Source organism: Sorex fumeus, unplaced genomic scaffold, assembly GCF_029834395.1.
Source record: "Sorex fumeus unplaced genomic scaffold, SorFum_2.1 ptg000026l, whole genome shotgun sequence".
NCBI classification, from domain to species: Eukaryota; Metazoa; Chordata; class Mammalia; order Eulipotyphla; family Soricidae; genus Sorex; species Sorex fumeus.
In genome coordinates, this window is record NW_026606083.1 from 15,214,975 (window position 1) to 15,240,322 (window position 25,348).

Here is a 25,348-nt window from a genome sequence, read left to right on the forward strand (position 1 = left end):
CCGGGGCATAGCCCCATCCTCCTCTGGGTCTCCTAACAAAACGTTGGCATGAGCCCAGCAGGCTTTCAGCCTCGCCTTCTGGGAACACTGTGGCCTGCAGTATCTGGGCCAAGTTCTCAAGGATTTTTTTTTTTTTTTTGGTTTTGTTTGTGTGCTACACCCAGTGGTGCTCAGGGTTTACTCCTGACTCTGCACTCAGGGTTCACTCCTGGTGGGCTCAGGATACCATGTGGGATGCTGGGGATTGAACAAGGGTCAGCCACGTGCAAGTCCACTATTTTATCTGCTGTATTATCTCTCACTACACATCAGTCTTTATAGAGTAGCCCTATGCAGTTTTCTTGAGCATTAATTTCATCTTGTTCTTTATTGGATTTCTTTGTTACTTTGAATGGGTTTTGATTTTGGAGCCACACCTGAGGGTTCTCAGGAGCTAGTCCTGGCTCTGTGGTCAGTAGTGACCCCCGAGGGCCACCAGCAAGACATATGTCATGCCGGGGATTACCAACTCTCCAGCCCCAATTTCACCTTGTTTTAGTTGTTGGAACCCTTTTCTTTACTAGATCCCTTGATAGTTTTCAAGGTTTACCAACATCCTCCAACAGATTCCAGAGGGAACCCCAAAACAATTTTGAGTGCCTCACCTAGCAGTGCTCAGGAGCTACTTCTGGTCTATGCTCAAGTGCCCCCATGGTGGTACTCAGAGAACTATATGCAATGCTGGGAATTCGAATTAGGAGCAACACTGCATGCAAGGCGAATGCCTGCCCTTCTGAACTCTTTCCAGTGTCTAAAATCTTTTGAGACCCGAGTGTCTACAGATGACTTGGCTGAAGTCTCCCACTTATTTTTTTCTACCACCAAAATGCCAAACTCCCTCCAGCACAGTCTGTGGCCCCCGCCCTCCCTCTCCTCTTGTAACCACAGCTCTGCGGTCTGAGCTCTCGATTTGTTCCCATTGTCAACAGGGCCATATCCGTGATAGTTAAGGCAGTTATGGAATTCTTCTTGGAATGGAGCCCCTTCCGCTTTGGAGACTGCCATAGCTCCATCCACTTCTGGCTTCCGTGTTGTCTTTGAGAAATACCAAAACAATTATTGATTCTTTAGACCAAACCCTTTGTTTTTCTTCTCTTCTGGAAAATGTTAGCTTTCTTTGTCCACAGTGGCATGGATTTATAAAAATGCCTTTCATGTGGCACTTCCAACCTTTGTGCTGTACGTTCTTAGGAAAATCAAACTCATTTCTGGAATTATTAGTTTTCTATTTGCTCTTTTTTCTGGAACGTTTGTTATTTGGAAGTTGGACCTCTTGGATAATTCTCTATTTTTATTTGTTATTCTATGTGCAATCTCTTATTCTGGTTTTAACTTCATCTTCATCTTCTAACTTTAGATTTAACTTCATCTTCTAACCCTTCTCAAATTTTCACTCTGTGCTTATATATTTAATTTCCAAAAATCGTGACTTCTTTTGAGTTTTTTTAAATAGAAAAGTGCCCATTTCATGTGCAAGCCAGTGGTGTAATTGATAATGTGTCTGACACCAGATTAGAAAATTGTTTGTTTCTTTATGAAGAGGAGCGTTTTGGGGCCACACCCTGCAGTGCTCAGGGGTAATCCCTAGCTTTGTGCTCAGGAGTGATCCCTAGCAGTGCTCAGTTATGTAGTACTAGGGAGCAAAGCAAAGTCAACCGAAGGCATGCAAATTCCCACACTCTCTTCCGCCCAAACCAGTTTCATGGGCATAACATTTCTTAGCTTTCAGTTTTTAATATTACTCATGATTTTTGTTTCTGTCTGGGCTTCGTGTCAGCAGCTTTCCCAAGATACTGAGGGAACAAAGGTGTACTGAAGCACAAAATGGGGCACCAAGTAAACAGTTGGAAAGCTGTTCTCATTTGGTGGCAGCTTCCTGCATCCCTGTAGGGCCTCATGGGACGGTCTCCATAGAAGCTTTCAGTGTCATTGCCTTTTAGGTTTTTTCTGTTGGGTGGTCAGAGTCCCAAGAAGATGACTGTGTAGTCAAGGGAAGCAATAACCGTGAACAAAGAATTTCTACAAGAGACAGCGGGTCAGAGTACAGTTTTCCAATCCCTCTTCCTGCTGCTGTCCCTGGTCCCTTCTCTGCTTAGGGTCCCTTGGTTTGAGGCCCTCTACTTTCTCCCTCATAGAAATAATGTGGGGCTGGAGCAACAGTACAATGGGTAGGGTGTTTGCTTTGCACATGGCCGACCCAGGTTCGATTTCCAGCATCCCATATGGTCCCCCGAGCACTGCCAGGAGTAATTCCTGAGTGCAAAGCCAGGAGTAACCCCTGTGCATTGCTGGGTGTGACCCAAGAATAATAATAATAAAAAAAAAGTATGGACTCATATGGGGACTGGATTAGCACCAGGAGCCTGGCCGTTGCTGAAAGGAGAAATAGAATTTTCCTCTGAAATAGATATTTGCTAAAATATATGATATGATTCCCCTCTCTGCTGCCCAACTCCTTCTGCATTCTTGTAAGCCCTCAGGTGATGTGTATATTCAGCCCTCTCCAAGTGAAGCCACTGATTCCAAGTTCCAACTGTTGCTTCTTCACTTCTCCCCTTACAACAATCCTCTCACCCAATTTATCTTTCTTTAAACTGACAACCTATATATTCCCTTCACAAATCATCTTAAATCTTTAATCACTTTGTGAACTGTTTTTCTTATTCACCGTCTCTGTTGTAAGACCTCAGCCCTGGGTGGTGGTGGGGAGGGGCGGGGGGAGGGGGGTGTTAAAAGATGAAGGCCTTGCTGATTTTGGCCTTATTCATTTCCATACCCACCATAAGCACACAGGCTCCTGGACATCTTGGGTCAAACCCCAGCTTCATGAATTTTACTAGATGGCCTTCCAGAAATGATATACCAAAGACTCATTTTCTTCATTAGTAAAAGTAGGATAATAATAAACCTTTCTGCTTGTGTGGGGGGATGATATAATACAGATAATGAGATAATGCTCAGTATCAACTTAGCACTCGCTATACAACCGACTAATGTTCACTTATGCGACTGCAGAGAAAACACCAGGAATGAGGTGTGCCCTGATATTTTCTGAACTTGAAAGTAGGATTGCTCTTTGTTTTTCACACATTGATGGATGTTGGGCATGCTTTTGTTCCTCTTTTTATCGTTCATAACCTGGGTGTCTTTTGCTGCTTCCCCCTCAACAGGATCTCCATCACCCGGGTCACTGCAGATATCTCACTCGCCAAACGCTCAGTGTTGAACAATCCCAGTAAGCACGCAATAATAGAAAGATCCAACACGAGGTCAAGCTTAGGTAAGTCCATGTGCTGCTGATGAGCTTCAGCTATGTAAATACTTGTCCCCTGAGGATGCCAGTGAAAAGATCCAACTCGATGATAATTCCATGTGTCACCGAGCAGAACAGAAAAGGGCACCGGGTGCCAGTAGCTAATGCCACAGTCTCAGTGATTTCACGGTCGGAAAGGATGTGTTATGATAGCTGTGAGTTCAGATTTCTAAGGCTGTCAGGATGAATGTTTTGGCTGTGTGGTTTGTTTATGCTCATGTGAGCTTTGGTGTCTGCAGACTCTGAAACTCCTGGTCTGTGTCAGTGAGGCCATTGACCTCTTTAAGGCCCCGTTTTGTCGTCTTATGAGATCATCTTGACAACCTTGTAGATTGACTCTTAAGGAGGAAATGTAGTCATCTCCACAAGGGGTTTTGTTCCCAAATCCCTTGTGCTTGAATTATATCACTAATGATATTTTATTCAGGATTGTGTGTTGAGCATATAGGTGTCTATGTAAAGGGTGATGTCAGTTTCTGCCTATTTTCCACTGGCGGGTATCAGTATTTCTACTTTAGTGATAAAATGAGGTAGAGATTTCAGTTGGCCTGTCTGAAAAGCTATGTTTGGGAACATTATTAACACGTACTAATTTAGTCAAATAAATCTGACTGGCAACTATTCCATCTCTTTGAGTTATGCCTGGAGCCACAGGTTTTATAAATTTTCTGATCGTGTGACATATTCAATCTTGGTTATCTTTTCTAATTATATACTAAATAAACACGTGTATATTTACTTACATATTGTATGTTGAGAGTTAAAACATTTTTTTAATTTAAAAGATTTCCCTTCTCTGCTGTTGTAATGACCAGGGTCAGACACCAGGTGGCGGTAGCCACACCCTTCCCCTTGTGCTTACACTGATGCAGCTCCAGACTCAGTTGACATGTGGGCTGTGCCAAGAATTGTAGTGATCTCAGGGCTTGAAAGGCAAGAGCACTACCACAAAGTCATCCCAGGCTCCCTAGAATCTAGTTTTCAGCCTAGAAACGTTTAATTTTCCTCTCAAATCTATGGAATAAGTAACTGTTACTGAAAATAATATACAATGGGGCAAGGCTCAGTGGCAGAGATACTTCACCCCTGGCTTCGATCCCCAGCATTCTCTCCAAAAATAATCAACTTTATCTGTGAGTAACAAGTGCGACACTACAAAACACAATCTTGTTCCTCGCTCATAGCTCCACCTCGTCTAAAATAGCAGTGAGAGAGAGCCTTAGAAATATAGGATGATGGTTTGCATACCGAACTCTCTCTGCTCTTAGTCAAATTAATCTGACTGGCAACTATTTCATCTCTTTGAGCTAAGCCTGGAACCACAGGTTTATCACTGTGCATAGAACTTCCGTACATATAAATTTTCTGATCTTGTGATATCTTCAATCTTGGTTTTCTTTTCTAATTATATATTAAATCACTGTGTCACTGTCATCCCATTGTTCATCGGTTTGCTCGAGTGGGCGCCAGTAATGTCTCTATTCGTCCCAGCCCAGAGATTTTAGCAGCCTCTCCTTACTCGTCCTTCCCAACAGTGCCATACTGGAGGCTTTTTCAGGGTCAGGGGAATGAGACCCGTTATTGTTACTGTTTTTGGCATAAATCCATGGGGGAGCTTGCCAGGCTCTGCCGTGCAGGCGGGATACTCTCAGTAGCTTGCTGGGCTCTCTGAGAGGGAGATAAAGTTATTAAATAGACACATGTATGTGTACCTGACCCTCAAAACTTCCTCTACTCTAGTCCATGTTGACAGGAACCACTGAAAGACTTACTGACTGGATGGAAAAATAATGGAGTTCATCTATTTAGACTGACCAGTTAAATGATGGCGTAGCAGCTTTCTTTGCATTAACAAGACAAGACATTTCTAACTCCCAGCTATAAATCACTGTTTTGTTTTGGGGAGGTTTCCCAAATAATACTTTGGGGACTTGGGGGGATTCTTGGCCAGCTAGCCTAGTGACCCAATACACGGGTCCAAAGACGCAGTACAGCTTAGACCCCAGTACAGCCAGGAATAACTCAGGCCACCCCATCAGTGGTCAAGGGTTTCCAGGGCCACACCTGGACATGCTTGGGAGGCCATGTGGTGCCAGGGATCAAACTGGACTCATGCAAGACAAGTACCTTAGCCCCTGCACTCTTTCTCCAGCTTCATGCTTTCAGTGTTTGTTGCACCTCACAATGTTGTGCCTTTGCCAGGCGAACACATCATTTTCTACACTCTAATATATCAGTAAACCACAGCTTTGCCAACCTTAAGGCTTTATGAAGTTTGGGGAGTTACTGCATCTCTGTGTTCCGAAGGAGTGAAACACATCTGTATTTAAGTATCAACACCAAAATCTCTGCTTAAAGTCCTTTTTATTACCCCTTAAAACAATTTCTACGTAGTATATTTTTCTAAGTCTGTATGATATGGTATATATAATGTGGTTTTATTTTTAAAATATATTAACACATCAGGGGCTTGCTAAAATTAAATCAGGACTTATGATCCAGTTTTTCTGAGCAGCTGTGAAGTGTGTGTATGGAAGAAAGCTAAAATGTGGGACTAAGTTTCAAGGCAGAGGCAAGTTATTAAAAAATTCTTTTATTCAACAATTTATTAGCCTTTAACTCTGTTTACCCAAATCCCAGTACGGTGGCAGTAAATATGGAGAGTTTATTATAAAAGCCCTTCCCGTTGTATATAGGTTTAGCAGAAATTTTGAGAATGCTTCAAATGTAATAGATCACTTGCAGCAATTACACCTTTTTTTACAAGAGTGGAAAATCCAGCACAATTTAAGAAGCAAAAGCAATCTTTCTGTAAGTTTGGAACCTGGCAATAATACAGCATGTTATCTTTGGAGCCCATTTTGCTTATATGCCATAGTATGAAGAAAAAAAAAAAACCCTGAGAACATGGAAGCTTTAAGTACATCCTTAGATTTTTGAAGGGGACACAGGACTTTTTGCATGTAGAAATGGTGTTATATAGGCTCATGAAAGTTCTAGCTTTCTTTCTCAGTTATAATAAAACTTATTTCAGAGTGAAGGTTTATAGCAAAAAATAAATTAAGTCCCATAGATGAAAACTATCCTGGAGCTAACTTTTCTCACTGGCTGGGTAGAATTCCCTAAGACCTTGGGGGTGTGGCAGGATGCCCTTCCTCGGCTCTACTCTGTGCAAGCATCAACCTAATAATGGCCGATGCACCTAGAAACAGTGTACCATATCACCTTGATCTCAGTTGGGTCTAAAATCACCATACTTTCAGTATCATGCTAAGCAAAATGAAGTCAGAAAGAGAGGGACAGACATAGAAAGATTGCATGCATCTGGGGAACGTAAAGTAACAAAATAGGAGAGTAACACCCAAGAATAGCCGAGATAAGTACCAGGAGGTTTACTCCATGGCTTGGAGGCCAGCCACATGCGCTAGGGGAAAAGGCAGCTCAGATAGAGAAGGGAGCACCAAATAAAGGGTGTTGGGAAGATCCGCCCAGGATTGGAGATGCATGCTGAAAGTAGACTACAGACCGAACATGATTGCCACTCAATGCCTCTTTTACAAACCACAGCACCCAAAAGGAGAGAGAGAGAGCAAAAGGGAATGCCCTGCCACAGAGGCAGGGTGGGATGGGAGGAAGATAGGGGGATGGGAGGGATACTGGGATTAGTGGTGGTAGAGAATGAGCACTGGTGGAGGGATGGGTACTCGATCATTGTATAACTGAAACCCAAGCACAAAAATTTGTAAGTCTACAACTGTACCTCATGGTGTTTCACTAATAAAAATTAAAAAAATAAAGTTAAAAAAATAAATAAAACTAGAAATAAAAATGAAAAATAAAATTATATCACCATACTTTCAAATAACCAAATTCTCCTCAATCTTTCACAGCGGAAGTTCAGAGTGAAATTGAAAGGATTTTTGAACTTGCAAGAACGCTGCAATTGGTAGTCCTTGATGCAGACACTATTAATCATCCAGCTCAACTTAGTAAAACCTCTCTGGCCCCGATTATAGTGTATGTAAAGATCTCCTCTCCGAAGGTAAGCTGGATTGCTGCTGTGCCTCTGGAATCAAGCTTTAATTAAATATGTGTAGGTTCTACTTTGTAGTTACAGCATAATAGGAATATTTGGTATAGCTCGTAGTCAAGAATTTTTAAAATTCTTGTAAAATTAGGACAGTTCTCAAACTGTGGTCCAAGAGACTTCCAGAGTCAATGCTTGGTAAAACCTAAGACATCCTTTTTTACTGTTTGACATTTAAACCTATCTGTCACTGTCCTTCCACTGTTCATCTATTTGCTCAAGCGAGCCCAGTAATGTCTCCATTTTGAGACTTGTTGTTACTATGTTTGGCATATTGAATACTCAGGGGGGAGCCTGCCAGGCTTTGCCGTGCAGGTGAGATACTCTGAGTAGCTTGCTGGGCTCTCTCAAAGGGGCGGAGGAATTGAACTCGGGTCAGCTGAGTGCAAGGCAAATGCCCTACCCGTTGTACTATTGCTGTAGTGCCAAACAACAAATACTATTTATTGTCAATAACAAAACTCAGACTTTAAAAGAAAACCCAGAGAACCTGCCTCCACCTTAGAGTTTCCCCAACACACTTTTCCTACTAGATCAATAAATATGTTCTAATGTTGCATAAAAATGTGTCAACATTTGGAAGATCTGAAAAACTCACTGGACTATTATTTTCCAACTGATCAATGACCATTACAGAACATTCGTGGTTAAAAATCCCCAAGTATCCGTGGTGGTGGGAAATGGGCACTGGTTGAGGGATGGGTATTTGATCATTGTATAATTGAAACCCAAGCACAAAAATTTGTAAGTCTACAACTGTACCTCATGATGTCTCACTAATAAAAATTAAAAATAAAAAATCCCCAAGTTTCAGATAAACCACTGAAACAATGTAAGAAAAAGTTCACTGATATGACTTTATGAAACAAAAAGCTTTGTAATTTCTGGCCTTGAGAAAACACCATGCTGGGTATTTTAAGGGCCTACAAATGATATACGTATGAATTTTACAGATAATCTTAATTATATCTTACAACTCAATCTGTTACTAGCTATCAGTGCTGCATATAAACAAGCCTGAAGAATCCAGAGGTTTTAGGGAGTCCTGAGACAATGATGGGGGAAGTAGACACGCTGGTGGAGGATATGAATGAAACTATCATGAACAGTATTGTAAATCATGGTGCCTCAAATTAGGACTCTTTAAAGCCACAAGGAATTATTACTAAATCTTAAAGTTTATCCAAGTGCATATGGTTTGTTTTATAAGTTTATCTTTTCTAGGTTTTACAACGGCTAATAAAATCGCGAGGGAAATCTCAAGCTAAACACCTCAATGTCCAGATGGTCGCAGCTGATAAACTGGCTCAGTGTCCTCCGGTGAGTTCTCTTTATGCTCAATATAATCCCGGTAAGAGATCAGATTTGTACTTTAAAATACTGAGGATTGGGGCTGGGGAGAGTGTGCCAAGGTTAAGGGACTGCAAACTGGTTTTGGAAACCAGGCACCTCATGTGGTCCCTGGTCGAGTGTTGCCCCAGAATACATATACCAAAAAGTGGGGTTAAAGAACCAAAGAGATAGCTCAGTGGGCAGAATGCAAGTAGGAAGCAACTCCTCCCCTAGGGCCGTGATCTTCAGCCCAAGGATATGCCCTCTCCTGCAGGAGCACTCACTGTCTGGCAGACAGAAAATGTAAGACAGTGACAGAACAGCTAATTATCATCCTGCAAGAATCAAGGCTGTCCTTTATTGTTCACCTGCAATCATGAAAAGTTGCCAGCTCTTAATAACTGAGACATTGACATGAAGCTTTGTTTAAAAAAAAAAAGCAAATTTTAAATGCAGTGTGATTCCATCCAATAGTTTATACTTTACATACCATGTGCTGGGGTCAGAGGTTACTCCAATCTGTTTCAGCAGTTGTTCCTGAAGCTGAAGAATTTTAACTGGACTATGGTAAACACTTAGAACTACTTGAAATTTGGACTGTGTCAAACCATCACTAGCTACAGTTTCTGCCAAATTTCATGCCCCAGCCTGGATTCATTAATCTCCCAAATGAAGCCACTTGCAGTACTATTGAAATTTTCTGATTCACATCTCTTTTCTGCCATACCCTTAACAAATAACTCTCCCTGCTCACCTTTTCCTGCTGCTTTAGAATACTGGATACTCTATTATGATTTGAGATAGGCAGGCATGATCTTAAGAAATGGGAGTAATGGAAACGTACAAGTGGTGCCCCCCGAGGCCTCTTTCCTCCTTCCATGATACTGGCTCAGGGTGACGTGGGAGTAGGCATGGGGCTGGTACAGTGTTTGCCTCTGCAGGAGTTGTTTGATGTGATCCTGGATGAGAACCAGCTCGAGGATGCTTGTGAACACCTTGCCGACTATCTGGAGGCCTACTGGAAGGCCACCCACCCACCCAGCAGCAGTCTCTCCAACCCACTTCTCAACCGGACGTTAGCCACATCCACGCTGCCTCTTAGCCCCTCTCTAGCCTCTAATTCACAGGTAAGGAAGCTCTTTACGGCTCTTCACTAAGCAGCTCTCTAACTTAAAGTTCCATCGCAGGGTCCAGCCCCAGGGAGCCCGAGCACACCTTGTTTTGTAGGACAGTTCTACTCAGCCCGAGAACAGCATTGAGTCTCTCAGAACCTTCAGCCTGAGCTGTACACCTGTGAGAAAACCAGAGGAAATAGGCCACTGCATACACACAAACAGACCTCAAAACTCCCTATGTGCATTAAAACAGCATTTCACAACTGGAGGCATACGGCCTCCACGCTATTTCAAGGGGAGGGGGGTGTTACAGATGAAAAGAAATGGTGAAACGCTGCTCTAAAAGACAGGGGTTGGTGGATTTTCTACATGGTGAGCAGCAAGTAGTGGAGGTGGACCACCTGCCCTTTGTTTTACCCAGTATATAACCTCGGATAAATTCCTTTTCTGCTCAGGCCCTATGTCAACCTCTCTCTTCTGATAACGAAGTCAGATGACACAGCATTGTTCTGAGACATGTCTTATGGTATTTCCTTTTCAATTCCCCACGTATAGCCAAATAGCAGTGGTAACATCTATACCACAAGAACATAAAAATCTCAGGGACCTCTGGGCAGAGGGGAAATCTATCTGAATCCCATCAGAAGAAATCGAAGACCTTCCCATTTTACTATTCTGTGTATTATAAATGAACATGTAGTATAAAAAGCAATCCACTAAAAAGTGCCAGTGGACACTAACCAGAGAACAAAGACAGTGAACTAGGTTAGATTTCATTTCAGCATATTACATGAAATTTGAACTCTTAGTAATTCCTTATTTGCTGATCCTGGCCAATGCCCCCTTCCCTGCCAGGGTTCTCAAGGTGATCCGAGGACAGATCGCTCTGCTCTGGCCCGTTCTGCCCCCCGTGCTGAAGAAGAGCCCTGCCTGGAACCAGCCAAGAAATCCCAGCACCGGTCCTCCACACAGCATCACAATCACCGCAGCGCTGTGAGCCGCGGCCTCTCCAGGCAGGAGACATTTGACTCGGAAACCCAGGAGAGTCGAGACTCTGCCTATGTGGAGCCCAAGGAAGATTATCCCCACGAACACGTAGACCACTATGCACCACACCGTGAGCACAACCACGGGAGCAGTGAGCACAGACACAGGGAGACTCGGTACCGTTCCAGGGATCGAGAGCAGGACCACAATGAGTGCAACAGACAACGCAGCCGTCATAAATCCAAGGATCGCTATTGTGACAAGGATGGAGAAGGAATATCAAAAAAACGGAATGAGGCTGGGGAGTGGAACAGGGATGTTTACATCCGCCAATGACTTGTGCCCTTTTGTGTGTGTGTATGGTTTTTTTTTTTAAGTCTTGTATAACAGCACCCCCAAACTAATTCTTTGGGGTCCACATTGCAATCATATGTGATGTCTTGTATATTTTTTATTGCTGTTGCTTGAATAGCAATAGCATGAAATAGAGTATTAATATACTTTGTTTTCTTTTGTAAGTAGTATATGAATTTGCCTGGTACAGCTGCAGTCCTCCGGTTATGCTGGACTTTACAGAAACTGGTACAGCTGCCACTTGAACAAAATCTGTTGCCATCCAGATGGCATTAGTATTTTCAGAAATGTAGTGGATGTGTCCAGCAAGCCAGAATCAGCCCAGATAAAGAGTGGTAGGTACCTGATTTGCATATTCATTCATCCATGGACACTGTTGCTAGTACCTCTGGCTGACTAAATTTGGGGACAGATTCAGTCTTGCCTTACACAAAGGGGATCATAAAGTTAGAATCTATTTTCTATGTATTAGTACTGTGTACTGTATAGACAGTTTGTAAATGTAATTTCTGCAAACACCTTCTTATATATAATATAATATATATATATATCAGTTTGATCACACTATTTTAGTCTTAATGCCAAGTCAGCAGTTTCTTTGAATTACAGGGACTAGAAGTGCCCACATTCAGGAAATTTGTAAAAACATCATCTAGACACCTATCCCCATTCAAGTAGGAAGATTGTACATACTGTAAATATGTGTGATTGCTTGACTTGAAAAGGTTTGATTTCTTATGTTTTCCCATTCCTGTAAGTATATCATTTTGACCATAAATTATGGCAAATATAACCAAACTCCAAAGGCTGTTTTAAACCCGTACGATTTCACACTGATTGTGATCAACACCTTCTTAGTAGCTAGTGTCTGAGGTCACTGGAGTATACGAGCCAGAACTGTATGCACGTGTGTGCGGCTGTGTGAAGTGTGACTGACTTGAGAGATGAATCTAATGAAGAAACTAAACTGAGAACTAGAATTCTGCCCACCCGGCTGTGCATTTAACTGTGCTACGTGTTGTTTTCGTGATGGATCAAGTGGTCAGGGATGTAAGGAAACTTGCTGCCAAAGGGGATAAGGGAAAGCATTCGTCTTGCTGGCTCCCGGTGTCTGCCCCTAGAGAAAAAGTACAGGCAACTTTCAACTGTGTTTCACTGGAAATGTACAATCTTTGTGTGTTCGAGTATTTGTTTTGTGAGAAATGTTTACACAGCTTGTAGAATTATTTTGTGGGAAAATAAATTTTTCTAACTTCTCCCACTTCCTTCCCTAACTGTACCCATCACTCCTGTTGTCTCCCGCTCACCTGCCAGCTAACCCCTCACCACCAATTCCCAACAATTTCATTGTCTGTTAAAACCCAGAAGTGCTTCTTAGAACCAAAGTTTCTGCTCTCCAGAAGTGATCAGGGGGAAATGGGGAGAGAGATGAAGTCAATAAAATGTTTAAAATATTTTCCTACACCTGTTCTGAAGGGGAACCCAGGAGAGACTAGCTACCTGTCTCAGCTGTCCTGCTGTAAGCAGCTCACAACGTGGTTATCGCTCAAAGACTGAAACCGCCCCTGTGTCTCTTACATGCCCATCTTTGTCCAATTATGACTGATCAGTATTAGATGTACAAGTACCTAACACTTGAAGTTTGTATATGCATACTATATAATTATTATTGTTAAAAATAGATCAACCTATTTTGCTGGATTATTCCAAGCTCTTGCCAAATATCCTTGAGCCTTTATAAGTAAAATCATTTCATATCTAACTCATTCATTCCCCCTTCCCTCAAGAATACTTTAAAAAATTAGTTTACATATATAAGTTTTATCCAGTAATATGAAACATTTCCCTGGTTAATTATACTATGGGAAAATTAAATATAAAAAATCATAATATATATAGCTTTGCTCTAAAATGTTCACTTCATTAGAAGTACATATTCCAATTTAAGTACTTTCATAAAAAATATTTCTGATACATTTCCTTCATGGTAAGCATCAGCTACATTGTTCCCTACATGAAATTTTATCTCAACCAGCCCCACTGTTCCCTACACACAATTTTATCTCAACAACTTTGGAATATTTAAATTCTTAAATTCTTTCAAGTACTACCTTGCTACTTGCTGCTACCATAAATCCCTTTCAAAGAGTTATACTAACGGATGATCAAAATTTTGTTTTCTTTAAGTTTTATCTTTGGATTCCTAAGTTTCTCACTTGACTGTGAAAAATATGTTAGTCTGAATCAAAATATTCCTCAAAAGCTCTATTTTGTAGTTGAGTTTGAGTTGACATAAGCACTTCTATGTGAAAACTCCATAGTGGGTATATGTGTAAACTATGTGTGCTATAAAATCTGCACAAAATTTTAAAGAGAAGAAATAATCCTTAGTGGGATACTTACAGAACATACAAACATAGTCTCTTCATACAACAAAGGTTTAATTTTAACCTACTCAGCTATAGAATCATTAATGTAGTTAGCCTAGAAAATTCTAAAAATGTTGACAGTTTTTTTTTTTTTGGTCAAGCCCATTTCACTTTTTCTTATACTCTTTCTCTACTGCTTATTTAAATTAATGTTACAAAACGGTGCTGCTAAATGTAGGACATATTAGTCATACTGTACTTTGGGACAATGCCACATTTTTAACACTGCTATGCATTCCCGGTAAACAATAACTGTCAGCTACACTGAACTGTTCAACAAATATGGGTTCAAGTAATTCATATAAAATAAATAAAGAGCTGGCTTCTGTACTGTTTACTGTTAGTAGCAGCATTGATTACGATCTTACAAAAGACTCTTAAAGTAGAGAATGGTAAACATTCCACAGGACTACAGGTAAACTTCACTTCACAGGGTTAGTGAAGACCATTTGCCCTCCATGTGCCCGGCCGAGTTTGATTCCTGGCACTGCCAAAAATAAATTGACATATTCAATTCCACTTGCCCCTGGGGAATGTCTTAAAAGCAATGCCAGTCACTGATGTTCCTTTAGTGAGCTCATTATGTTGATTTAAAAAAAATAAGGATTTCAGGTAGGTAAAGGATCTATTAAGATGTAAGAACAGCTCTCCCACCTTAATTCTATATTTGCAACAATTCTTTACTCAACTTAAAATTTCATTACTCACTTTTACAAGAGAGATTTACTTTAATTCCTCATACATGTCCCTTTACACAATGATGTCCATACTGATAGTCTTAGATGCTCTGATCTTATTAAAACTCCAAGAGTCAGTGTTAGAAAAATAAAAAACAGGTAACTAGATGGTTCTGGGTCAGTTGTTTCATTATGGCTAAGTTATATTTTTATCTATTTGTATTTCACTTTGCTATTTAAACTAACGTGATAACAGGGTTTTGAAGTGTACTCACTGTTGAATTTAAATGCTCTTCTGTTTTGCAGAAATATATGTTAATACTTAATGGTAAAGATAATATATTAATTTTTTCTCCACATTTCCTGATTTTTTTCTTTATTGTATTTCTCTTAAATTTCTGTGTTCCTTTAAAATTGGATATTTTTAGTTAGTTTTTATTTTCCCATTTGCTCTATTTAAAGGAAAGAAACTCACTAAAAATGTTGAAGAAAAATTTTTGTCTAATACTTGCCCTCATGGTTTTAAATATGCAAATATTTATTTTTGTTATGTCTAAATTAATTGCATATTTATTGCTAGGCTGAGTCTCTACGATTTTTATTCCAGCTTCACATATGAGACTTTCCAGAGAGCCTTAGAAAATATGTAATTTGTAGATTTTAAAAATACATTTAAGGGCCAAAGCAATAGCACAGCAGGTAGGGGATTTGCTTTGCATTCAGCCAACCTGGGTTTGATCGCTGGCATTGCATGTGAGCAACCACTAAGAGTGATTTCTGAATGCAGAGCCAAGAATAACCCCTGAGCATCACCAGTGCTCAAAACAAATAAAATAAAAACGAAACAAATAAAATAAAATAAAAATACATTTAAGAGCCGGAGAGACAGTGCAGCAGGTTAAGGGTCTTGCCATGCACATGGCTAAACTGAGTTCAATCCCCAGCACTCTATATGGTTTGCCGAGTGTGTAAACTCAAGAAAGGGGCACAGCTGCGGCGGCGGTTCTATCTCTCCCGCCACCTTCGTTCGGTAGTCTCACCCTTCTTCCCCCACCCCGGGGAAGTCGATGGCGATGGGCAGGCGAAGGAAGGAAATGAAGGCCAGGGTGGTTGGTCTTAGTCGCAGTTTATTCCAATCCTCTCTCCATCCACACCAGTCTCTCTTCTCTGCCTCTGCATCCCCTTGCCCATTCTACAGTCTCATTATATCTCTCCAGATGAGGGATTGGGGTAACAATTACACACAGGTGCGGTCACAATCAATAGGGGTAGAATTCTTTCCCTCAGGGAAAGCCACTCCTAGGACAGATCCTCTCTCAGCAGGACGACCCACCCTAGAGCGGAATCCCATGAGAGTGTTTCTCCTCTCCTTGTCCGACAAGCATATAAGCATATATAATATAAATCATTTTGTATGGATACAGTAAGAAATATCTTAAACTTATAGAATTGCCCTCCTAGGGCCATCTCGATCTCAGACTACAGTGCTCAGGCCAGATAGTCTTTCCCACCCCTAGCAGTATCCTAGTTTCGTCGTTACTTTTGGATCATGACAGCATTTGTCTATGATCAAACTCTTAACTTATAGTTAAAAATCGTGGCACTTTGGCCTGGCCCATTTCGATGCCAGGGTAGCTCACCACTTGCCCTGGGTCCATTCAGTCCCTCATCAGGACCCTGCTTTCGGAGTGTTAGGAACTAAGGGCAACTGAGGCTTAAGTCGAGGAAGCAGATGCCTGGGAGTGAATAATATTCAAAGCCAATTAAATCCTAAGTTACAAAGCATAATGTTAATGGTCTTCCTGTATCCATACAAAAAGGGCATTGCTTTAAAGTAAACTGTTCAGGGGCTGGAGAGATAGCACAGTGGGTAGGGCATTTGCCTTGCATGTGGCCGACCCGGGTTCGATTCCAAGCATCCCATATGATCCCCTGAGCACTGCCAGGAGTAACTTCTGAGTACAGAGCCAGGAGTAACCCCTGTGCATCGCCAGATGTGACCCAAAAAGAAAAAAAAAAAGTAAACTGTTCATAAGGCCTAAGGAGAGGAGAAAGGCAATATTTCACTCATACATATAAAATCATAGATTTCTGAGGAATCTAACCTTACAAATTAACAGTCTTATTAGGGGGAAAACTGATTAACTGGTTGGGGAGGAGAGCATAGGGAAGAATTTACAGATAAACACAATGGAATGGAAATGCCTCAGGAGCACTGTGATGGGTGTAACCAGATAAACCTAAGCTCCTTGTGGAGAAAGGACAAAGCAATGTCATCCTACAGCCGAGCACCATCAGGAGTGATCCCGAAGCTCAGAGCCAGAAGTAAGCTCTGCATACTGGTGTAGCCTAAGCTACACCTCACAAAAAGCCAGTAAATAATTCGTTTAATCAAATACTTACTAGACGTAATGCAGAATGTGGGACAGAAAGAAGTCAGTCACATATTTAAATCTTACAGAACTCTAAACTAATAAATAAGCATTCACTGAGGGTTGTCACAGAGAAAAGATGGGCTCCCTCCCTCCAGGGTTTTCCCAGTTCAGGGGAGCAGTTTAGATTCCTAGGGGTAGAGTAGATGGAATGTATTAAGGGCCACAAAAGCAGTGGAAGAAAAATGTTCAAGAAAGCCTTCTTCAGAAAGAAGGCTACTTAAAGATCTTACCTTTAAGACACTAGCAATTCTGATGGATAAAAGAAATAGCTATGAGAACTTCCTAAGGAAACCCTATAAAAGAGAGGAAACTATTAGACAACTGTTCCCAAATGTCCACTTGATGTGCTCAAGGCCCAGCAATCTGGGGATGACCTGAAAGTTAACAGAGCTTATGTAGTTAACATTATGAAACAGTCTTCAAACTGCCCTGCGTTATCTTGATACTCTGACCTAAAAGGCAGGTAGCATAAAGCAAGCTTCAAGTTCTAGCTCATTTTTCAAAAGGCAGTCACTTTTACTGGCCACACTAGGATATGCCTAGTGATATTTTTGTCTGGATTCAGTTTTGGTTATGAAGTGGATTTATTGTCCTGTTTTGTCTTTATCATACGCATAGATGTCTTGCCTGATGGAGGTCTCCTGTGAGACATTTTACATTCAACAGGAAACTCTAGGACCCAAATGTACATGGCAGGCCAGCTACCAACTGTCAGAAGCTGGGTTTCTCTACCACCAATCACATCTCTAATAGCACATGTGTGCTGGTGGATGATAAAAGCTACCCAAATTGTAGGATGCTTTTGTTTAAAAGTATGAAGAAGAAAAAAGTGACAGTAAAGGCATAGCACCATTTCAAAATGTTTTAGACTTCATTTGAGAGGAGTTGAAAGGCTACAGCAATAGACAGCGGATAGGGCACTTGCCTAGCATGCGGCAGTCAGTTTGATCCTTGGCACACCACATGGTTCCCAAAGCCTGCCAGGAGTAATTCTTGAGTGCAGAACCAAGAGTAAGCCCTGAGCATTGTAGGTGTGCCACAGCCATCCACCCCACAAATAAAAACATGAAGAGGCTTGAGTGACCAAATATTAAGAAAAGTCAGGTAACATATGCAGATATTAGCACAAGGTGAATGCTATACCTTCCATTAGGACTCAGGAATAGGAAAAAATTTCCAAATTTTACATTACTAATTTTATTTCTTTTGTGAGATTTGATGATTTTAACCTTAAAAGTCACATTCTTTATAAATACAAACCAGATGAGTCCAAATGAAAACATTTCACACATCTATTGGCATGTCCTCTTCTTCATACTCTACTAAATCAACGAAAATTCTTCCCCAAACATAAGATGACTTTCTTTCTGTCTGTCCCTGGTGAAGGTCTCTGGCACCTGTTTTCTTACAGCTGTGCCACCAGTCACCAGCAACAATAAGGTTTTTTAGAAAAACAAACAAACAAACAAACAAGGCTGAAGTCATAGTTTTCAGCACATGATCGCTTCCCTTGCACATGCCTGACCTGGATTCGATTCCCGGCATTCCATATAGTGGCCTGAATCCTGCCAGGGGTGATCTCTGAGTACAGAGGCAGGTGTGGCTCCAAAACAAATACAGACACACAAGAAAGCCTAACAACCCACAGATGACGCTTCCTAAGCCTCCTTTGAGCTTTCACATTTTAGGAATTTCGCAACAAAAAAGCCTATGCAATCTTTATTTGCCAGTTGGATCAGGTCGTCCTGGCTGGCCTCCCCGAGAGAGGCAAAGTCAGTGTCTTGCAATGGCACAGCAGAGGGATCAAATCGCTGCAGCTGTTTCAAGTGTTCAGATGACAGTCCAGCTCCCATCATTCCTGCTCCTCCAAGCTGTGGCTCCTGTTTTGAGAAAATGAGCCAGTATGAGCATGCATCCCATTCAGAGAATGCCTGTGTATGTGGATGTTAAAAGGTGAACTGGACTGCAATCAAACAAATTCTAGAGAAGAAGGAATGAAAATAACTTTAATTTCTGTGGGATGCAAATGCTGTTTGCTCACTAAAACAGTCAAGTAGGGAAACTGAGGGAAGGGCACCAGGTAAACGAGCACCCAATTCCCCAGCATTGCTGGAAATACGGAGTCCAATTCAAGCTCTGTCATGGCCTAAAGTACGTGATAAACTTCTCAGTTACGAGGCTTTAAGAAGGTGGGATCATGCGCAGCATATAGTGAGTATTAAATACATGGGCCATATTATCATCAATTACAGAAGATACAAAGGAGCCTTATCCTGTTGTCCCAAACTGATAGGAGTTCTCCAGGTATCAACAGATTCTTCTCTTGGACACCCATATTAATTGGATTTTTAAAAATCATTTGGCTTTTTGGATCACATCTGGTGATGCTCAGGAATTACTCCTGGAGGTGGTCTGCACTCAGGAATTCCTCCTGGAGGTGCTTGGGTATCATGTGGGATGCCAAGGATCGAACCCGGGTCAGCTGTGTTCAAGGCAAATGCCCTAGCAAGCTGTACTATCCTGCCAGTTCCCTGGATTTATTTTTTAATGTGCTATAAATATTAAAACGAGATCCTGGGGCTGGAGTGATAGCAAAGCGGGCAGGGCGTTTGCCTTGCATGTAGCCGACCCGAGCTCGATTCCCAGCATCCCATATGGTTCCCCAAGCACCGCCAGGAATGATTCCTGAGTGCAGAGCCAGGAGTAACCCCTGTGCAATGCCCCGGTGTGACCCAAAAAAGCAAAAAAAAATAAAAAAAAATAAAAAGAGATCCATATATTAAGATTGCATCAGTGTTTTGAAGAATACAGAAGCACAGGAACTGAGTGATCCCTGCAAACCAATACTACCAACAGATCTATAATTCGAACTTATGTCAGCATTTCACAGACAAGTTTTTGTTATCATAAATTTTCAGACATGAACCTGACAAAATACACTGCTTACTAACTGACTCATCTCTTTTAGATATAAATGATGACATGTGTGATATCTATAAGATATATACTGAGTGTGTACATGGACACACAGACACACAGACACACACACACACACACAAATTCCAAGGGAATTCTGAAGTGTTACTTTTATCTATAATTATCTTAATTTCTTAGTCCGGAAATCAACTCTGAACATTTTTTTATATATTCTAATTACCTCTAGAATTCAGTCTGAGAAGGTACAAAAATTAAGATGTTCAATTTATCTGAATGTGAGCATTACTACAGATGATTAAGCTAAATAATCTCAAATATGGGCTAAATCTCTAATCATAAACAGTAACAGAACAGTTGGTGTGACAGTACAGCGGTTAGGGCACTTGCCTTGAACAACCAACCCAGGTTTAATCCTTGGCACCCCATGTGGTCCCCCAAGCACCTCCAGGAGTGATCCCTGAGCACAGAGCCAGGAGTAAGCCCTGAGCACTGGCTGGTATGGCCCAAAAACAAAACAACAACAACAAAAACAAAACAAAATAATAATAATTTAAAAAAATACTAACAGAAAACCAATGCTAGGTTTTTTAAGTGGCAAACTTTTTTTTGGTAGGAAACAAAGTAGAAATCATCCTGAACAACCCCTCATCCCACCCATGTCTTTTGATATCCTGGTTATTAAAGCCTGTTTGAACTTTGATGTTACATGAGAAAAACTATTCAGTATTTCCATGTCAGAAAAATCTAGGACAGAGAGGAAAAGAATAAACACAACTTTGTAAAAACAAGTTCTCAGTAATAGGGGAAAAAAAAGCCACAAGTAAAAGAAACATGAGTAAGAGCAAATATCTGAGCTCAGTGGCACTTGAACCCCATGGCAATGAATGAAGACAGAGAAAAGACTTGGTGAGGACAATGAACACTCTTTCGGCAGACTAACATGGATATAATCTATGAAATGTTCTTGTTCATTGGTGAGTTTGTTTCAGAAATCTTGTCTGGCATATTTCCTCCAGTAACACCCTGTGCTTATCACCACACTTAACTTGCTGTGATTTATCACAGTGCACTGAAGGATTTGAAACTATTCTTACCTGAGGCTGAAGCTGAAGGCAAGGAAACTTGGCGAGGGCCCAGGCAACTTGCTCCTCGTTCTCTGCCAGGGTGATAGTGCATGTGCTATAGACCAGCACACCCCCTGGTTTCAGCAGCTGAACAGCCTGAAGGAAAGTGAGATCACATCACAAGACTAAAACTCTGCTCAAGGCATTTGATAAGGGCAGTGTTTGAGGGTCACTTGACCACTACTTTTTCTCTACATCGTTCTGCACGAGAGTAATTTAACTGTCATGAACCTGCCATATGGTCCTCTGGACCAAGACTTTCCCAAACTCAATCACTCAGCTCCACTGCTTTTAGATGCCATTTTGATGTGAAACTGCACACTCACATATTTATGATAGACACCCTGCTGAACTCCCTCCCTATCGAATCAAACACTTCACAATTTTCTACCATCAAAGTTGATAGGTCCCAAACAGAACATCTCAGTCCTCTGAAAGCCACAGGAGATGTCTTCCTGTCCTTCCAGATCCCCAGACCCGGTCCTCGTAGTACTCCAGGAGTCTCAATCTGCCTGTTTCTTCCTCACACACAGATAGCACACACCTCCACCCCACAGTAGCACGTGCTACTGGCTCTCTCCTCAAAATATAACAAGAATTTTGGCAGCAATCACCATTCCCCCTGCCATGGTTTGAGCCAAGCCTCATTATCTTTTGCCTGGATTGTTGCAACAGACTCATATTTGATTGACACACGTCCTTCCCTGACCCGCGGCAATCTATTTTCAATACAGCAGTCAGAGCAGCCCTTTGAAAACTTGTCACTTCTCAGCTCAGAACCCCTTGAAGTGCCCTTCACTCTCCTTAGATTTGAAGCCAACGTGGTGAGTTTCCAGGCCAGAGCCGCTCGAGCAAATCAAATAACAAGTTTGATTTTTCAAGTATATATTACATTCATAACACAGATCTTCAGCAGAGTAAGCTGATTAAAATTTAGATTTTGTTACTATGGTCAGTTACTATTTTAATCATTTTATATAGATTTTCTTCAGTCCACTTATAACAAACACAGGCTAAGTTCACTATCTCCAAAAGGTAACCCTTTACAAAACTGTTATATCTTATTCTATCTGGGGTGGGAAGGTGTGGGTCACAACTGGTTGTACTTATTTATGGTAGGGCTTATTTATGGCTCTATGCTCAGGGATCACTCCTGGCAGAGCTTGGCTGGTGCCAGAATTTTAACCCAGGTAGGCTGAGTAAAGTCCTTATATGCTGTACTATCTCTCTGGCCCCAAAGGTAACCCACTTTATTAAAACTACTCCCCACACCTCCTAGCTATGGAAACCTATGTTCTTCGAGTCACTTAAGTTGAGGAACCAAGTCTGCAATCAAGATGTGTTTGGTTCTAAGCCCACATTCTTGGTTTCTACCCCAGCAAGTGGTGTATTTACTCTATTCTTTTTTTCTTTTATTCAGTCTCCCAAGCAGTTCTTATGGGCCTCCAAGGCTGCACCCAGGGATGCCCAGGAAAACCTTGTGGTGCCAGGGATCAAACCCATAGCACCTGCCTACAAAACATTTGAGTCAAGAACTATCCACTTCCAATTTGCTATCTAAGATGATCAAGAAAGTTTGTTTTTAAGAAGGGAAATTTATCTTACACCATTTTTAACACTATTTAGTAACTTCCAATATATTAACAGCAATTTCCTGGGAGAAAGCAAAATGCTCAAATTTCAATGTCTGAGCAGAAAAGCTGCTGTATGGTATTTCTGAAATGAGTGATACCACCTGCTGAAGGAGCAATGGGCATTAGAATGATACAAAGAATGACAGACAATATAGTCTGGGGTATAGAGGGAGGAAATGATCACTTAAAGAAGGTAGATTTCTAAGGGGGTACCAAGCAATTTTTTTTTCCCCAGAAAGAAGAACCATAGGTCAAATAAGTTTGAGAACCTCTGGATTAAAGGCTGGATCAACATAAAGAAAAACTCCCTGCATTCAAAATCAGGTCTTCTGGGGGTTTTGTTGTGTGATTAAAAAAAAAATACATGGAATTTACCATTTCAATAGCACAATTTGGTGGCATTAACATTCACACTGCTATCCACTTGTATAACTTTTGTTACTGTCCCAGACCAAAATTCTGGACACAGCTCCCCAGGGAACTCTCTCCAGTCCCTTAGTGAATTCTATCCAACTTTCTGTTTCAATAAATATGCCTATTAAAGTAACCTCATTGTAAGAAAAATCATGTAATATTTAACCTTTTCTGGCTGGCTTACATCACTTAGCATAACTTCATCCATGCAGAGATTCTCACTCCTAAGTATGTTAATAAAGCACTTTGCTTTGATTCAGCTGCTGACTGATAACTGGATTATTTCCACATCTAAGTAACTGAATAATTGCTGCTGAGTACAATTTTTCATTTTTTAACTATCAAAGTAGTGAAAGCCAACGTTCTATCACAGCAAAATATTATCACCTACCACTGTAAAAAGCTTTCTCTGCAATGGCGGATATGAAGTCACCTCCTTTAAAGTCCAAGTACAAGCCATGTTTGGTCTCTGTCCGAGTCCACTGCAGGGTGCATCAAGAAGAATCCGGTCAAAGGATTCTGGTAAAAATGGAGGTTCTTCTAAGGAAAGAATCAAGACACATCTTGTAGTGTACCCTTACTGGTCAAGAACAGAAAATGCCTAAGATAGATACATTATCAGAAGCAGCTTTTATGTCATTCATCATCTGGCATAGAAAATAAGAAATATTTTTTTTCCCTCCAACTGATGAAAATAACTGACTACATTTAGTACAAATTTGCTATATAAAAAGATTCAGAATGTGATTTTCATAGTTGATGATTCTAAGTCCTAATTCAATGAGACATTATATCCCTTATGTCAGAAGTTGCAATTCACTAGAGCTCGAACCTATAATTAATTCTAGTCTTTTCAGGAAGCTGACACTTCTTGGTGATTCCTGGGACTTATGGGACTTTATGGGACTCTCTTGCATAAAGTCCCAAGCACCACCAGAACTGATCACTGAGCAAAGAGCAAGGAGAAAGCCCTGAATGTGAAAAGATGTGGCCTCCAAACAAAACAAAATTCATTTGAGTAAATTTAAAGATCTAACTGACTTTACTCCATAATTTATAAAATCAGGCAACAGTGATTTGGCAAGGAGAAAGTTACTCCAAAGAGCCATAGAGAGAATGGACTGTTTCAAAAAGGATCACCTTTGCAAAGAGAAAATTGAACAATCAGGTCAGAAAACCTCATTAGTGCTGAATAGCTAATTTCAAACTGCCAGATCAAACGTTATGTTTGAGGCCAAAATTCAATTAAGTGGGGCTGGAGAGATAGTAGAGCAGGTAGGGTGCTTGCGTGTACACAGCTAACCCGAGTTCGATCTCTGGAACCTCATATTATATCCTATGCTTGTCATCAGTGATCTCTGACTGCAGAACCAACCAAACAAACAAAAAATTCAATTAATTTAGTTAGTTCTTAATAATCTCCAATGGGTGATTGCAGTTATTCAGACAAGTGACTCCATTTTTGAACTGTTGTCTTTTTTTTTAAATCATAACTTACAATACTCACTACGTTATCATGTGATGAGTGAAAAAAAAGCAGTAACTGATTATGCCAGGTTATTTATTAGCAACAAAGACTGATTGTCCCTCTATCATGACTGGTTTAATCCTAATCCCTGTTTTGTTTGTAAGATTATATACATTCACAGACATGTGAAAACTGTTATCCTACCAACAGTTTCAGTAATGGTATGGTAATGAATTAAACTGAGTTGTTTTCACTCTTACCATTTTTTTTTCTTTTTTGGGTCTCACCCAGTGATGCTCAGGGGTTACTCCTGGCTCTGCACTCAGGAATTACTCCTGGTGGTGTTTAGGGGACCATATGGGATGCTGGGGATCGTACCCGGGTCGGCTGTGTGCAAGGCAAATGCCCTACCTGCTGTACTATCACTCCAGTCCCCTTAATTACCATTTGAACAACAGTTTTCACACAAGAAATTTAAACAGTTAAAAAGAGTATTTTTCTCTGTGGCAATTCATAAGGAAGTAGGAAATCAAAACTATATCTACAGTCATTTATCTATTTTGTTATTGTTATTTGTATGGGGACTGCATCTGATGAGGCTCAGGGTCTCCTAGTAACCTATTATGTCTAACAGGCCTACTCTAGTAACTTCATTATAAGTGAAATCATGCAGTATTTATCCTCTTCTGGCTGGCTTACATCATTGAGCATAACTTCATCCAGCTTTGTGCTCAGGGGTCACTCGCAATGTTGCTCAGAGGACCAAGTGGGAGCAGGGACCAAGCCTGGGCTTCCACCATACAAAGCATGCACTCAATCCAGAGTTATCTCTTCGGCCACCACAGCTTTTTAAAACCATTTTTACTCAAATTAATGAATACAGGTTCTGAAAAGATTAATGCTCACTCGTTCATTAAAATAGGCAAATTTCTCAAATATTTCATAAAATCAAATCTAAACAAAGAAACAAAGAGAAACCATAATGACTTAAAGAATGTAACCT

At 40.9% G+C, this 25,348-nt stretch overlaps 2 protein-coding genes across 9 annotated transcripts in view; one reads left to right on the plus strand and one right to left on the minus strand.

Annotated features, from left to right (window-relative positions):
* The window catches only part of CACNB2 (calcium voltage-gated channel auxiliary subunit beta 2), a 342,926-nt gene extending 328,234 nt beyond the window's left edge, over positions 1-14,692 (plus strand). For all 7 annotated transcript variants that reach the window (XM_056114501.1, XM_056114504.1, XM_056114502.1 and 4 more), the window contains 5 exons: positions 3,210-3,319; positions 7,243-7,394; positions 8,664-8,759; positions 9,713-9,898; positions 10,742-14,692. In XM_056114501.1, coding sequence (XP_055970476.1) covers positions 3,210-3,319; positions 7,243-7,394; positions 8,664-8,759; positions 9,713-9,898; positions 10,742-11,209 — 1,012 coding nt within the window. In that variant the 3' untranslated portion in view covers positions 11,210-14,692. The remainder of the gene's footprint in view (positions 1-3,209; positions 3,320-7,242; positions 7,395-8,663; positions 8,760-9,712; positions 9,899-10,741) is intronic.
* A 3,011-nt stretch (positions 14,693-17,703) lies between these two features.
* Positions 17,704-25,348, minus strand: part of NSUN6 (NOP2/Sun RNA methyltransferase 6) — a 33,236-nt gene continuing 25,591 nt past the window's right edge. The window contains exons 9-11 of one of the 2 annotated variants that reach the window (XM_056114618.1): positions 23,269-23,414; positions 20,800-20,925; positions 17,704-18,648 (exon numbers count right to left, since the gene is read on the minus strand). In XM_056114618.1, the coding sequence (XP_055970593.1) occupies positions 18,427-18,648; positions 20,800-20,925; positions 23,269-23,414 (494 nt within the window). In that variant the 3' untranslated portion in view covers positions 17,704-18,426. Of the gene's footprint in view, positions 18,649-20,799; positions 20,926-23,268; positions 23,418-25,348 lie in introns of both variants that reach the window. The other variant, XM_056114617.1, reaches the window with a different exon arrangement.